Source organism: Mustelus asterias, unplaced genomic scaffold (assembly GCF_964213995.1).
Source record: "Mustelus asterias unplaced genomic scaffold, sMusAst1.hap1.1 HAP1_SCAFFOLD_4203, whole genome shotgun sequence".
In the NCBI taxonomy this organism is placed as follows: Eukaryota; Metazoa; Chordata; class Chondrichthyes; order Carcharhiniformes; family Triakidae; genus Mustelus; species Mustelus asterias.
The window spans coordinates 1555-17500 of record NW_027594148.1 but is presented as its reverse complement, the minus strand read 5'-3'; the positions used below and the strand labels follow the sequence as shown (position 1 = coordinate 17500).

General features: G+C 51.4%; 1 protein-coding gene across 1 annotated transcript in view; it reads right to left on the bottom strand.

The window, feature by feature from the left end:
• The window catches only part of LOC144491003 (uncharacterized), a gene marked incomplete at its 3' end in the record, with an annotated part of 15877 nt that extends 315 nt beyond the window's left edge, over positions 1-15562 (bottom strand). Inside the window, exons 1-4 of the mRNA XM_078208684.1 lie at positions 15392-15562; positions 13339-13459; positions 6703-6866; positions 1023-1125 (exon numbers count right to left, since the gene is read on the bottom strand). Coding sequence (XP_078064810.1) covers positions 1023-1125; positions 6703-6866; positions 13339-13459; positions 15392-15469 — 466 coding nt within the window. The remainder of the gene's footprint in view (positions 1-1022; positions 1126-6702; positions 6867-13338; positions 13460-15391) is intronic.
• Positions 15563-15946: the final 384 nt, after the last annotated feature.

Genomic DNA, 15946 nt, shown 5'->3' with positions numbered 1-15946 from the left:
ACTGACTGTGCCTTGCTATAGGAGTAGCCATACTTTTATCAGGAGACCATGCTCTCATTTTGGACATAAGTTGCGGTTCATCTGTTTAAATAGTTTATGTTCACTGTAGTTTGTGAGAAACTCCATTTCAGTAGACACTGGAGACTGATATAGTTCATAGATATCATTGAAGTGGAGTTGATATGCTGTAGTTCATAGCTACTCTTTAAATAGACTCGGTAGACTGTTTGATCGAGTTCAGGGAAGTGTAGTGGAGAACATGCTCCTGTCTACATCAATGGGGATGAAGTAGAAATGGTCAAGAAAGCTTCAGATTTTTAGGTGTCCAGATCACCAACAACCTGTCCTGGTCCCCCCCACGCCGACACTATAGTTAAGAAAGCCCCACCAACGCCTCTACTTTCTCAGAAGACTAAGGAGATTTGGCATTTCCGCTACGACTCTCACCAACTTTTACAGATGCCCCATAGAAAGCATTCTTTCTAGATGTATCACAGCTTGGTATGGCTCCTGCTCTGCCCAAGACCGCAAAAAACTACAAAGGGTCGTGAATGTAGCCCAATCCATCACGCAAACCAGCCTCCCATCCATTGACTCTGTCTACACTTCCCGCTGCCTGGGGAAAAGCAGCCAGCATAATCAAGGACCCCGCGCACCCCGGACATTCTCTCTTCCACCTTCTTCCGTCGGGAAAAAGATACAAAAGTCTGAGGTCACGTACCAACCGACTCAAGAACAGCTTCTTCCCTGCTGCTGCCGTCAGACTTTTGAATGGACCGACCTTGCATTAAGTTGATCTTTCTCTACACCCGAGCTACGACTGTAACACTACATTCTGCACCCTCTCCTTTCCTTCTCTATGAACGGTATGCCTTGTCTGAATAGCGCGCAAGAAACAATACTTTTCACTGTATCCCAATACATGTGACAATAATAAATCAAATCAAATCTTTGTGTACACCTGACGAAGTAACAGTGTAAAAGTGGGCCCGGAGGCAGTGCCGAGCTGGGGTCTGACGTACCTCTCCAACCCGGGGCACAGTAACAATGTCCAGTGATGTGGTCACACCTCTCCACCTTGTCACAGTCGCAGGTTTCTCTGCACTCTGCACCGTACCGTCGTCCCTGGTGGAATTGAGAACGGTTATCACAGCGGGGGGGCAGGGGGGGTCACAGAGACGCATGGGAGAACAGGACAATACACAGCCCTACGGAGGATGTACACTATTCATCCAACTCCCAGCCCTCTGCTTCCTTCCTGAGAGCCCCGCTATTCCTCCAGCTGTAGTCACACAATTCCCGCTTAGACTTGCGATTAAACCTGCGTCCACCACACTTTCAGGCAGCGCCTTGAAGTCTGTCCTCTCTCTATATCCCTCTGTTCCCCAGTGTGTCCTCTCTCTATATCCCTCTGTTCCCCAGTGTGTCCTCTCTCTATATCCCTCTGTTCCCCAGTGTGTCCTCTCTCTATATCCCTCTGTTCCCCAGTGTGTCCTCTCTCTATACCCCTCTGTTCCCCAGTGTGTCCTCTCTCTATATCCCTCTGTTCCCCAGTGTGTCCTCTCTCTATATCCCTCTGTTCCCCAGTGTGTCCTCTCTCTATATCCCTCTGTTCCCCAGTGTGTCCTCTCTCTATATCCCTCTGTTCCCCAGTGTGTCCTCTCTCTATATCCCTCTGTTCCCCAGTGTGTCCTCTCTCTATATCCCTCTGTTCCCCAGTGTGTTCTCTCTCTCTATCCCCCTGTTCCCCAGTGTGTTCTCTCTCTCTATCCCCCTGTTCCCCAGTGTGTCCTCTCTCTATACCCCTCTGTTCCCCAGTGTGTCCTCTCTCTATATCCCTCTGTTCCCCAGTGTGTCCTCTCTCTATACCCCTCTGTTCCCCAGTGTGTCCTCTCTCTATATCCCTCTGTTCCCCAGTGTGTCCTCTCTCTATATCCCCCTGTTCCCCAGTGTGTCCTCTCTCTATATCCCTCTGTTCCCCAGTGTGTCCTCTCTCTATATCCCTCTGTTCCCCAGTGTGTTCTCTCTCTCTATCCCCCTGTTCCCCAGTGTGTCCTCTCCCTATATCCCTCTGTTCCCCAGTGTGTTCTCTCTCTCTATCCCCCTGTTCCCCAGTGTGTCCTCTCTCTATATCCCCCTGTTCCTCAGTGTGTCCTCTCTCTCTATCCCTCTGTTCCCCAGTGTGTCCTCTCTCTATATCCCTCTGTTCCCCAGTCTGTCCTCTCTCTATATCCCTCTGTTCCTCAGTGTGTTCTCTCTCTCTATCCCTCTGTTCCTCAGTGTGCCCTCTCTCTCTATCCCTCTGTTCCCCAGTGTGTCCTCTCTCTATATCCCTCTGTTCCCCAGTGTGTCCTCTATCTATATCCCTCTGTTCCTCAGTGTGTTCTCTCTCTCTATCCCTCTGTTCCCCAGTGTGCCCTCTCTCTCTATCCCCCTGTTCCCCAGTGTGTCCTCTCTCTATATCCCTCTGTTCCCCAGTGTGTCCTCTCTCTATATCCCTCTGTTCCTCAGTGTGTCCTCTCTCTCTATATCCCTCTGTTCCTCAGTGTGTCCTCTCTCTATATCCCCCTGTTCCCCAGTGTGTCCTCTCTCTATATCCCTCTGTTCCTCAGTGTGTCCTCTCTCTCTATTCCTCTGTTCCCCAGTGTGCCCTCTCCCTATATCCCTCTGTTCCCCAGTGTGTTCTCTCTCTACATCCCTCTGTTCCCCAGTGTGTCCTCTCTCTCTACATCCCTCAGTTCCCCAGTGTGTCCTCTCTCTATATCCCTCTGTTCCTCAGTGTGTCCTCTCTCTGTATCCCTCAGTTCCCCAGTGTGTCCTCTCCCTACATCCCTCTGTTCCCCAGTGTGTCCTCTCTCTATATCCCTCTGTTCCCCAGTGTGTCCTCTCTCTGTATCCCTCAGTTCCCCAGTGTGTCCTCTCCCTACATCCCTCTGTTCCCCAGTGTGTCCTCTCTCTATATCCCTCTGTTCCTCAGTGTGTCCTCTCTCTATATCCCTCTGTTCCTCAGTGTGTCCTCTCTCTGTATCCCTCTGTTCCCCAGTGTGTCCTCTCTCTATATCCCTCTGTTCCCCAGTGTGCCCTCTCTCTCTATCCCTCTGTTCCTCAGTGTGTCCTCTCTCTATATCCCTCTGTTCCTCAGTGTGTCCTCTCTCTATATCCCTCTGTTCCTCAGTGTGTCCTCTCTCTATATCCCTCTGTTCCCCAGTGTGCCCTCTCTCTATATCCCTCTGTTCCTCAGTGTGTCCTCTCTCTATATCTCTCTGTTCCTCAGTGTGTCCTCTCTCTCTATATCCCCCTGTTCCCCAGTGTGTCCTCTCTCTATATCCCTCTGTTCCTCAGTGTGTCCTCTCTCTCTATTCCTCTGTTCCCCAGTGTGCCCTCTCCCTATATCCCTCTGTTCCCCAGTGTGTCCTCTCTCTATATCCCTCTGTTCCTCAGTGTGTTCTCTCTCTCTATCCCTCTGTTCCCCAGTGTGCCCTCTCTCTGTATCCCTCTGTTCCTCAGTGTGTCCTCTCTCTATATCCCTCTGTTCCCCAGTGTGCCCTCTTTCTATCCCTCTGTTCCCCAGTGTGTCCTCTCTCTATATCCCTCTGTTCCCCAGTGTGCCCTCTTTCTATCCCTCTGTTCCCCAGTGTGTCCTCTCTCTATATCCCTCTGTTCCCCAGTGTGCCCTCTTTCTATCCCTCTGTTCCCCAGTCTGTCCTCTCTCTATATCCCTCTGTTCCCCAGTGTGCCCTCTTTCTATCCCTCTGTTCCCCAGTCTGTCCTCTCTCTATATCCCTCTGTTCCCCAGTGTGCCCTCTTTCTATCCCTCTGTTCCCCAGTCTGTCCTCTCTCTATATCCCTCTGTTCCCCAGTGTGCCCTCTTTCTATCCCTCTGTTCCCCAGTGTGTCCTCTCTCTATATCCCTCTGTTCCCCAGTGTGTCCTCTCTCTATATTCCTCTGTTCCTCAGTGTGTCCTCTCTCTATATTCCTCTGTTCCCCAGTGTGTCCTCTCTCTATATCCCTCTGTTCCCCAGTGTGTCCTCTCTCAATATTCCTCTGTTCCTCAGTGTGTCCTCTCTCTATATCCCTCTGTTCCCCAGTGTGCCCTCTTTCTATCCCTCTGTTCCCCAGTGTGTCCTCTCTCTATATTCCTCTGTTCCCCAGTGTGCCCTCTCTATATCCCTCTGTTCCCCAGTCTGTCCTCTCTCTATATCCCTCTGTTCCTCAGTGTATCCTCTCTCTATATCCCTCTGTTCCCCAGTGTGCCCTCTCTCTCTATCCCTCTGTTCCCCAGTGTGTCCTCTCTCTATATCCCTCTGTTCCCCAGTCTGTCCTCTCTCTATATCCCTTTGTTCCTCAGTGTGTCCTCTCTCTATATCCCTCTGTTCCCCAGTGTGTTCTCTCTCTATATCCCTCTGTTCCCCAGTGTGCCCTCTCTCTCTATCCCTCTGTTCCCCAGTGTGTCCTCTCTCTATATCCCTCTGTTCCCCAGTGTGTTCTCTCTCTATATCCCTCTGTTCCCCAGTGTGCCCTCTCTCTCTATCCCTCTGTTCCCCAGTGTGTCCTCTCTCTATATCCCTCTGTTCCCCAGTCTGTCCTCTCTCTATATCCCTCTGTTCCTCAGTGTGTCCTCTCTCTCTATCCCTCTGTTCCCCAGTGTGTCCTCTCTCTATATCCCTCTGTTCCCCAGTCTGTCCTCTCTCTATATCCCTCTGTTCCTCAGTGTGTTCTCTCTCTCTATCCCTCTGTTCCTCAGTGTGCCCTCTCTCTCTATCCCTCTGTTCCCCAGTGTGTCCTCTCTCTATATCCCTCTGTTCCCCAGTGTGTCCTCTATCTATATCCCTCTGTTCCTCAGTGTGTTCTCTCTCTCTATCCCTCTGTTCCTCAGTGTGCCCTCTCTCTCTATCCCTCTGTTCCCCAGTGTGCCCTCTCTCTATATCCCTCTGTTCCTCAGTGTGTTCTCTCTCTCTATCCCTCTGTTCCTCAGTGTGTCCTCTCTCTCTATCCCTCAGTTCCCCAGTGTGCCCTCTTTCTATCCCTCTGTTCCCCAGTGTGCCCTCTCTCTCTATCCCTCTGTTCCCCAGTGTGTCCTCTCTCTATATCCCTCTGTTCCCCAGTGTGTCCTCTCTCTATATCCCTCTGTTCCTCAGTGTGTCCTCTCTCTGTATCCCTCTGTTCCCCAGTGTGTCCTCTCTCTCTATCCCTCTGTTCCTCAGTGTGTCCTCTCTCTATATCCCTCTGTTCCTCAGTGTGCCCTCTCTATATCCCTCTGTTCCCCAGTGTGTCCTCTCTCTATCCCTCTGTTCCCCAGTGTGTCCTCTCTCTATATCCCTCTGTTCCCCAGTGTGTCCTCTCTCTACATCCCTCTGTTCCCCAGTGTGTCCTCTCTCTCTATATCCCCCTGTTCCCCAGTGTGTCCTCTCTCTATATCCCTCTGTTCCCCAGTGTGTCCTCTCTCTACATCCCTCTGTTCCCCAGTGTGTCCTCTCTCTACATCCCTCTGTTCCCCAGTGTGTCCTCTCCCTACATCCCTCTGTTCCCCAGTGTGTCCTCTCTCTATATCCCTCTGTTCCTCAGTGTGTCCTCTCTCTGTATCCCTCTGTTCCCCAGTGTGTCCTCTCTCTATATCCCTCTGTTCCCCAGTGTGCCCTCTCTCTATATCCCTCTGTTCCCCAGTGTGTCCTCTCTCTATATCCCTCTGTTCCCCAGTGTGTCCTCTCTCTACATCCCTCTGTTCCCCAGTGTGTTCTCTCTCTACATCCCTCTGTTCCTCAGTGTGTCCTCTCTCTACATCCCTCTGTTCCTCAGTGTGTCCTCTCTCTCTATCCCTCTGTTCCTCAGTGTGTCCTCTCTCTATATTCCTCTGTTCCCCAGTGTGTCCTCTCTCTATATCCCTCTGTTCCTCAGTGTGTCCTCTCCCTATATCCCTCTGTTCCTCAGTGTGTCCTCTCCCTACATCCCTCTGTTCCCCAATGTGTCCTCTCCCTATATCCCTCTGTTCCTCAGTGTGTCCTCTCTCTCTGTATCCCTCCGTTCCCCAGTGTGTCCTCTCTCTATATCCCTCTGTTCCCCAGTGTGTCCTCTCTCTACATCCCTCTGTTCCTCAGTGTGTCCTCTCTCTCTATCCCTCTGTTCCTCAGTGTGTCCTCTCTCTATATTCCTCTGTTCCCCAGTGTGTTCTCTCTCTATCCCTCTGTTCCTCAGTGTGTCCTCTCTCTATATTCCTCTGTTCCTCAGTGTGTCCTCTCTCTATATTCCTCTGTTCCCCAGTGTGTCCTCTCTCTATATTCCTCTGTTCCCCAGTGTGTCCTCTCTCTATATCCCTCTGTTCCTCAGTGTGTCCTCTCCCTATATCCCTCTGTTCCCCAGTGTGTCCTCTCTCTATATCCCTCTGTTCCTCAGTGTGTCCTCTCTCTATATCCCTCTGTTCCTCAGTGTGTCCTCTCCCTACATCCCTCTGTTCCCCAGTGTGTCCTCTCCCTATATCCCTCTGTTCCTCAGTGTGTCCTCTCTCTCTGTATCCCTCCGTTCCCCAGTGTGTCCTCTCTCTATATCCCTCAGTTCCCCAGTCTGTCCTCTCTCTCTGTCCCTCTGTTCCCCAGTGTGTCCTCTCTCTCCATCCCTCAGTTCCGCAGTCTGTCCTCTCTCTGTATCCTCTGGCCCTCAGTGGGGCCCCCGCTCTGTAACGGAGCAATGGAGCGGTATTGCCTTACCAGACACGGCTGATCGCATCGCGGGCCTTGCCACCCTGGGCGACAGGTGCAGCTGCCATCGAACTGGTCGCAAGACGCCATGTTGGCACACTGGCACGTGGCGTTACATCCAGGACCCCACTTCCCCTGGCGACACGGGGTGGTACATTCCGAGCCCATCCAACCTGAGGGGTGGAGAGAGATGGAGGATGTTTAGGTCCGGGGGGAGTCATAAGAGAAGGAGGGAGAGAGCAGAGATCGGCCATTTTGAGATGCGCCAAGTTTTCCTTAACCCGCTGGTGGGGTGGGGTGGGTGGGGAGAAAGTAGTCCCTCGGTACAGCAGGGGGCGCCTCGTTAAGTGACCTTGAGTCATTGAGATTTACAGCATGGAAACAGGCCCTTTGGCCCAACTTTTCCATGCTGCCCCCTTTTTTTAACCCCTAGTCTAGTCCCAGTTGCCCGCATTTCCCCTCTATACCCATCTTACCCACGTAACAGTCTAAAGTCAAAATTGTACCCGCCTCTACTACTACCTCTGGCAGCTCGTTCCAGACACTCACCACCCTCTGTGTGAAAAAATTGCCCCTCTGGACACTTTTGTATCTCTCCCCTCTCACCTTAAACCTATGCCCTCCAGTTTTAGACTCCCCTACCTTTGGGAAAAGATATTGACTATCTAGCTGATCTATGCCCCTCATTATTTTATAGACCTCTATAAGATCACCCCTCAACCTCCTACGCTCCAGAGAAAAAAGTCCCAGTCTATCCAGCCTCTCCTCATAACTCAAACCATCAAGTACGGGCAGCATCCTAGTAAATCTTTTCTGCACTCTTTCTAGTTTAATAATATCCTTTCTATAATAGGGTGACCAGAACTGTACACAGTATTCCAAGTGTGGCCTTACCAATGTCTTGTATAACTTCAACAAGGCGTCCCAACTCCTGTATTCAATGTTCTGACCAATGAAACCAAGCATGCCGAATGCCTTCTTCACCACTCTGTCCACCTGTGACTCCACTTTCAAGGAGCTATGAACATGTACCCCAGATCTCTTTGTTCTGTAACTCTCCCCAACGCCCTACCATTAACTGAGTAAGTCCTGCCCTGGTTCAATCGACCAAAATGCATCACCTCGCATTTGTCTAAATTAAACTCCATCTGCCATTCGTCAGCCCACTGGCCCAATTGATCAAGATCCCGCTGCAATTGGAGATAACTTTCTTCACTGTCCACTGTCCTCTTGGTGTCATCTGCAAACTTACGAACCATGCCTCCTATATTCTCATTCAAATTACTAATATAAATGACAAATAACAGTGGACCCAGCACTGATCCCTGAGGCACACCGCTGGTCACAGGCCTCCAGTTTGAAAAACAACTCTCTACAACCAGCTCCCCACCCTCAGCGCATTGCCGCCCCGACCTTTATCATTGTCCCACTCCCTCAGCTCTGGGAGTGTCAGTCTGGGTTATACGCTGGGGGTGGGGGGTGGGGTTGACTGACCTCGCGGTCAGTCTTGGCAGCCATTTTGAATTCCCGTGACCCCTGACCTATGACGTTAGAGCCAGGGCGAGCGAAGGTGGAGGGTCGCCCGTTCACAGGACGGAGAGTGGTGACGGGCCTAGGCCCCATCTCGTCAGACGGGCCTCACGGAGGCTCCAGGAAGGGGTCCACAAAGCCCCACCTTGGAAAAACACACCCTGGCGTGCAACGTAAGGCAGGAAGGTAGGGGACACCAGGAGACCATTCAGCCCCTCGAGGGTTGCCCCTTAGTGTCCAAAGATGTGCGGGTTAGGCGGATTGGCCATGCTAAATTGCCCCTTAGTGTCCAAAGATGAGCAGGTTAGGGTGATTGGCCATGCTAAATTGCCCCTTAGTGTCCAAAGATGTGTAGGTTAGGTGGATTGGCCATGCTAAATTGCCCCTTAGTGTCCAAAGATGAGCAGGTTAGGGTGATTGGCCATGCTAAATTGCCCCTTAGTGTCCAAAGATGTGTAGGTTAGGGTGATTGGCCGTGCTAAATTGCCCCTAGTGTCCAAAGATGTGTAGGTTAGGTGGATTGGCCGTGCTAAATTGCCCCTTAGTGTCCAAAGATGAGCAGGTTAGGGTGATTGGCCATGCTAAATTGCCCCTTAGTGTCCAAAGATGTGTAGGTTAGGGTGATTGGCCGTGCTAAATTGCCCCTAGTGTCCAAAGATGTGCAGGTTAGGTGGATTGGCCATGCTAAATTGCCCCTTAGTGTCCAAAGATGTGTAGGTTAGGTGGATTGGCCGTGCTAAATTGTCCCTTAGTGTCCAAAGATGTGCAGGTTAGGGGGATTGGCCATGCTAAATTGTCCCTTAGTGTCCAAAGATGTGTAGGTTAGGTGGATTGGCCATGGTAAATTGCCCCTTAGTGTCCAAAGATGTGTAGGTTAGGGGGATTGGCCATGCTAAATTGTCCCTTAGTGTCCAAAGATGTGTAGGTTAGGTGGATTGGCCATGCTAAATTGCCCCTTAGTGTCCAAAGATGTGTAGGTTGGGTGGATTGGCCATGCTAAATTGCCCCTGAGTGTCCAAAGATGTGTAGGTTAGGGTGGTTGGCCGTGCTAAATTGCCCCTAGTGTCCAAAGATGTGCGGGTGAGGTGGATTGGCCGTGCTAAATTGCCCCTTAGTAAGAAAAGGGACAGAAGGTCCAGTCAGTCTCTTCGATCTTGTCCCTTAATCAAATCACGGATGATTCTGTATCTTAACCCCAACGACCCGCCTCAGTTCCGTAACCCTTAACCCCTCCCCCCACCTTAACCCAACACAAACCTCTCCGATTCAGTTTGGGAATTTCAAATTGACTCCCTCACCCTCGACAGAGTGAGGGAGAGAATTCCGGATCCTTCCTCCCCGTCATGTGAGGAACTAAAGCCCCGTAAACGACCCCATCGTATCTGCCACCACCACCACCCCTGGCAGCACGTTCCAGACACGGTGGCTCAGTGGGTTAGCACCGCTGTCTCGCAGCGCCAGGGACCCGGGTTCGATTCCCGGCTCGGGTCACTGTCTGTTTGCACATTCTCCCCATGTCTGCATGAGTTTCCTCCGGATGAACAAAGAACAAAGAACAATACAGCACAGGAACAGGCCCTTCGGCCCTCCAAGCCTGCGCCGCTCATGTGCCCAACTAGACCATTCGTTTGTATCCCTCTATTCCCAGTCTGTTCATGTGGTTATCTAGATAAGTCTTAAACGATCCCAGCGTGTCCGCCTCAATCACCTTGCTTGGCAGCGCATTCCAGGCCCCCACCACCCTCTGTGTAAAATACGACCCCCTGACATCTGTGTTGAACCTTGCCCCCCTCACCTTGAACTTGTGACCCCTTGTGTTCCTCACCTCCGACCTGGGAAAAAGCTTCCCACTGTTCACCCTATCTGTGCCCTTTATAATTTTATACACCTCTATTGGGTTGCCCCTCATCCTCTGTCTTTCCAGGGAGAACAACCCCAGTTTACCCAATCTCTCCTCATAGCTAAGACCCTCCATACCAGGCACCATCCTGGTAAACCTTTTCTGCACTCTCTCCAACGCCTCCACGTCCTTCTGGTAGTGTGGCGACCAGAACTGGACGCAGTATTCCAAATGTGGCCTAACTATCGTTCTATACAGCTGCGACATCATATACCAACTTTTATACTCTATGCCCCGTCCAATAAAGGCAAGCATGCCATATGCCTTCTTCACCACCCTCTCCACCTGTGCTGCCACCTTTAAGGATCTGTGGACTTGTACACCCAGGTCCCTCTGTGTGTCTATACTCCTGATGGTTCTGCCATTTATTGTATAGCTCCCCCTTACATTAGATCTACCGAAATGCATCACTTCGCATTTATCTGGATTAAATTCCATCTGCTATTTCTCCGTCCAATGTTCCAGCCTATCTATATCCTGCTGTACTCTCTGACAATGTTCATCACTATCCCCAACTCCAGCAATCTTCGTGTCGTCCGCAAACTTACTGATCACACCAGCTACATCTTCCTCCAAATCATTTATATATATCACAAACAGCAGAGGTCCCAGTACAGAGCCCTGCGGAACACCACTAGTCACAGACCTCCAACCGGAAAAAGACCCCTCCACTGCTACCCCCTGTCTTCTGTGGCTAATCATGATGTGGTCACGGGCATTCAGCCTCTGATCTTCGGGTAAGCGTTCTCCAAGGCGGCCTTCACGACACACGACAGCGCAGAGTCGTGAGCAGAAACTGATAGCCAAGTTCCGCACACATGAGGACGGCCTAAACCGGGATGTTGGATTTATGTCACATTATCAGTAACCCCCACAGCTTGCCTCCTGGACTTGCAGAATTTCACTAGCTGTTCTGTCTGGAGACAATTCACAGCTCTTTAACCTGTGTTGAATGCTCCCTCCACCCACATTGTCTGTACATTTAAGACCTGGCTGGCTGTAGAGATTTGCATTCTAATCAGTATTCTGTAATTTGATTTCTGTGTCTGTTTGCACTGTTTGAGAGCAGATATCCACTCCATCTGACGAAGGAGCTGTGCTCCGAAAGCTTGTGGTATTTGCTACCAAATAAACCTGTTGGACTTTAACCTGGTGTTGTGAGACTTCTTACTGTTCTATGGCTAAGCCAGTTCTCCACCCATCTAGCTAGCTCACCTTTTACCTCGTGAGATTTAACCTTTTGCACCAGCCTGCCATGAGGGACCTTGTCAAACGCTTTACCAAAATCCATATAGACGACATCCACGGCCCTTCCCTCGTCAATCGTTTTTGTCACCTCCTCAAAAAACTCAACCAAATTTGTGAGGCATGACCTCCCTCGTACAAAACCATGCTGTCTATCGCTAATGAGATTATTCAGTTCTAAATGCGCATATATCCTATCTCTAAGAATCTTCTCCAACAATTTCCCTACCACGGACGTCAAGCTCACTGGCCTATAATTACCCGGGTTATCCTTGCTACCCTTCTTAAATAACGGGACCACATTTGCTATCCTCCAATCCTCTGGGACCTCACCTGTGTCCAGTGAAGAGACAAAGATTTCTGTTAGAGGCCCAGCAATTTTATCTCTTGCCTCCCTGAGGAGTCTAGGATAGATGCCATCCGGCTCTGGGGATTTGTCTGTCTTAATGTTTCCTGTTAAGAAACAAGGATGCTCCGGTTTCCTCCCATAGTCCAAAGGATGTGCGTGTTAGGATGCATTGGCCATGCTAAATTGCCCCTTAGTGTCCAAAGATGTGCTGGTTAGGGGGATTGGCCATGCTAAATTGCCCCTTAGTGTCCAAAGATGTGCGGGTTAGGTGGATTGGCCATGCTAAATTGTTCCTTAGTGTCCAAAGATGTGCTGGAATGCGCTGCCTGGAAAGGTAGTGGAGGTGGGAAACCTCACAACCATTAAAAAGTATTTGGATGAGCACTCGAAATGTCATAACATTCATGGATACGGGACAAGTGCTGGAAAACAGGATTAGTGCCACTTTAGAGGTAGATAGTGTCGGAGTGGAGTCGATGGGCCGAATGGCTTTTTCTGCGCTATAACGTGAAGGCCGCAATCTTATCTTAGGTGACGTGCGGGGAGAGCCAAGTGAATCTGGTTCCCGGCCGATTCTGCGCGATCTGCACCTCGCCGGAACTCCGACGCGGTCAGCCTCACTCCCAAAATTGTTAAATTCAATTCTGAGGTTGGGATTGGCTGCAGAGCCCCGCGATAGTGGGAGTTGGCGGGGGACAGGGCAGTGACTGACAGTTCTCTGCGTTCCTTGAACACAGAGGTCTGCGCATGCGCAATGGCGCCCTTCGCTGCAACCTGCCAGCTTTCGGACAGCTCAGCCCCCCCTCGCCCCCCGCTCCTGGCATGAAACAGATCTTGCATTTTTTTTCAACGGAGTGAGGTAACATTCGACTTTTTTTTAAACTCGCCCCAAAAAAGAGGCATGAATCACTTTTGTTTCGACGCTCGCTCAGCACTTTTTTGGTACGATGGCCCCTCGTGAGTCCATCACAGAACAAAGAACAGTCAAGCACAGGAGCAGGCCCTTCGGCCCCTCCAAGCCTGTGCCGATCATGATGCCTGCCTAAACTAAAACCGTACCCACTTACAGACCCCGTATCCTCCCATTCCCACCCTATTCATGTATCCGTCTAGTTGCCCCTTAAATGCCGCTATCGTACCCGCTCCCACCCCCTCCCCGGGCAGCGCGTTCCAGACATTCACCACCCTCTGTGTAAAAAAACTTACCTCGCACATCTCCTCTAAACTTTTCCCCACGCACCTTAAACCTGTGTCCCCGAGTACTCGACTCTTCCACCCTGGGGAAAGAGCTTCTGACTATCCACTCTGTCCGTGCCCCTCATAATCTTGTAAACCTCTATCAGGTCACGCCCCCAACCTCCGCCGTTCCAGTGAGAACAAACTAAGTTTCTCCAACCTCTCCTCATAGCAAACACCCTCCAGACCAGGCAACATCCTGGTAAACCTTTTCTGTACCCTCTCCAAACCCCCACATCCTTCTGGTAGTGTGGCGACCAGAATTGTACACAATATTCCAAATGAGGCCTAACTAAGGTTCTGTACAGCTGAAGCATGACCCGCCAATTTTTATACTGGAAAACAGAATACTCAATACTTGCCCTCGAAGGGATCGGGCACTGACCTGTTTTGCATTCGCAAACCCCATCCAGCGGAGAGCAGGAGGCAGAATTTACACATCGGCACCTCGATGAACAGTTGGAACCGTACGTCCAAGCTGGGCACTCAACAGAACAGTGTTTGCCCTGAGGACAGAGAATATTCCATCAATCAACAGCGATCACTTAGCTGGGACTGCGTCCCCTACACTGTCCCCCTTCAAACATTCCCAGTACAGGGACACCACAGGGATAGACACAGAGTAAAGCTCCCTCTACACTGTCCCCCCATCAAACACTCCCAGGACAGGTACAGCACGGGGTTAGATACAGAGTAAAGCTCCCTCTACACTGTCCCCCATCAAACACTCCCAGGACAGGTACAGCACGGGGTTAGATACAGAGTAAAGCTCCCTCTACACTGTCCCCCCATCAAACACTCCCAGGACAGGTACAGCACAGGGATAGATACAGAGTAAAGCTCCCTCTACACTGTCCCCCATTAAACACTCCCAGGACAGGTGCAGCACAGGGTTAGATACAGAGTAAAGCTCCCTCTACACTGTCCCCATCAAACACTCCCAGGACAGGTACAGCACGGGGTTAGATACAGAGTAAAGCTCCCTCTACACTGTCCCCATCAAACACTCCCAGGACAGGTACAGCACGGGGTTAGATACAGAGTAAAGCTCCCTCTACACTGTCCCCATCAAACACTCCCAGGACAGGTACAGCACGGGGTTAGATACAGAGTAAAGCTCCCTCTACACTGTCCCCATCAAACACTCCCAGGACAGGTGCAGCACAGGGTTAGATACAGAGTAAAGCTCCCTCTACGCTGTCCCCCATCAAAGACTCCCAGGACAGGTACAGCACGGGGTTAGATACAGAGTAAAGCTCCCTCTACACTGTCCCCCCATCAAACACTCCCAGGACAGGTACAGCACGGGGTTAGATACAGAGTAAAGCTCCCTCTACACTGTCCCCCATTAAACACTCCCAGGACAGGTGCAGCACAGGGTTAGATACAGAGTAAAGCTCCCTCTACGCTGTCCCCCATCAAAGACTCCCAGGACAGGTACAGCACGGGGTTAGATACAGAGTAAAGCTCCCTCTACACTGTCCCCCATCAAACACTCCCAGGACAGGTGCAGCACGGGGTTAGATACAGAGTAAAGCTCCCTCTACACTGTCCCCCATCAAACACTCCCAGGACAGGAACAGCACGGGGTTAGATACAGAGTAAAGCTCCCTCTACACTGTCCCCCATCAAACACTCCCAGGACAGGAACAGCACGGGGTTAGATACAGAGTAAAGCTCCCTCTACACTGTCCCCATCAAACACTCCCAGGACAGGTACAGCACGGGGTTAGATACAGAGTAAAGCTCCCTCTACACTGTCCCCATCAAACACTCCCAGGACAGGTACAGCACGGGGTTAGATACAGAGTAAAGCTCCCTCTACACTGTCCCCCATCAAACACTCCCAGGACAGGAACAGCACGGGGTTAGATACAGAGTAAAGCTCCCTCTACACTGTCCCCATCAAACACTCCCAGGACAGGTACAGCACGGGGTTAGATACAGAGTAAAGCTCCCTCTACACTGTCCCCATCAAACACTCCCAGGACAGGTACAGCACGGGGTTAGATACAGAGTAAAGCTCCCTCTACACTGTCCCCCATCAAACACTCCCAGGACAGGTACAGCACGGGGTTAGATACAGAGTAAAGCTCCCTCTACACTGTCCCCATCAAACACTCCCAGGACAGGTACAGCACGGGGTTAGATACAGAGTAAAGCTCCCTCTACACTGTCCCCCATCCCAGGAGAGGTACATGGGGGTGGGAGGGTTGCTGTTGTCCGCTGATGGGGCCTTGTTGACTCATTTGCCTCCCCCTCGGCCAGGGGTTGGCCTTCGACTGGAGGTGAAAGGTCAGTGATTGTGAGCTGCCGTCAGTGTCCAGATGAATGCTGGCCCAACCTGCTGCCCTCTTGCCCACCCCCCAAAATGCCGCCCCACACCGCCCCCGTTCCAGGGGCCTCTGGTAGTAACCGAGGCCTACCCACAGCCTTACCGTGTATCCCGGGGCGCAGACGCAGCGTCCCGTCTCTGTGTCGCACCTCCCCCCGTTCAGGCACAGGCAAACGTTCATGCAACCGACCCCGTAGAATCCGGCCTGGCAACTCTCGCTGCAGGTTCTCCCCGACCATCCGGCCTTGCAGGTACACTCCCCGGTTACTGGGTGGCAACTGGGGTGGGGTGACGGCGGGGGACAAATAGCAGACAGGAGACGATGAATGAACAGTTTCGCAAAGCAACACCATCATCTTATAGCCCGAGAGTGCCCCTGGCAACCAACGAGAAAAAGTAGCCACAAAGCCTGAACGTAAATTTGACCGCAAACGACGGGAGGCGATATTCAGGGCACGCGGCCAAAAGTTCAATCAAAGATCAATAAATATTAGGCCACAAGTAAGCAAGGAGGTTCTAATCACGCTACCAACTCCCCCCCACACCGGCACCCATGTCACGGCTGTGGGATCTTTACATGCACTTGAGATAGGCTAGGGAAGCACCTCCGACAGTGCGGCACTCTCTCAGCACTGACCCTCCCACAGTGCGGCACTCT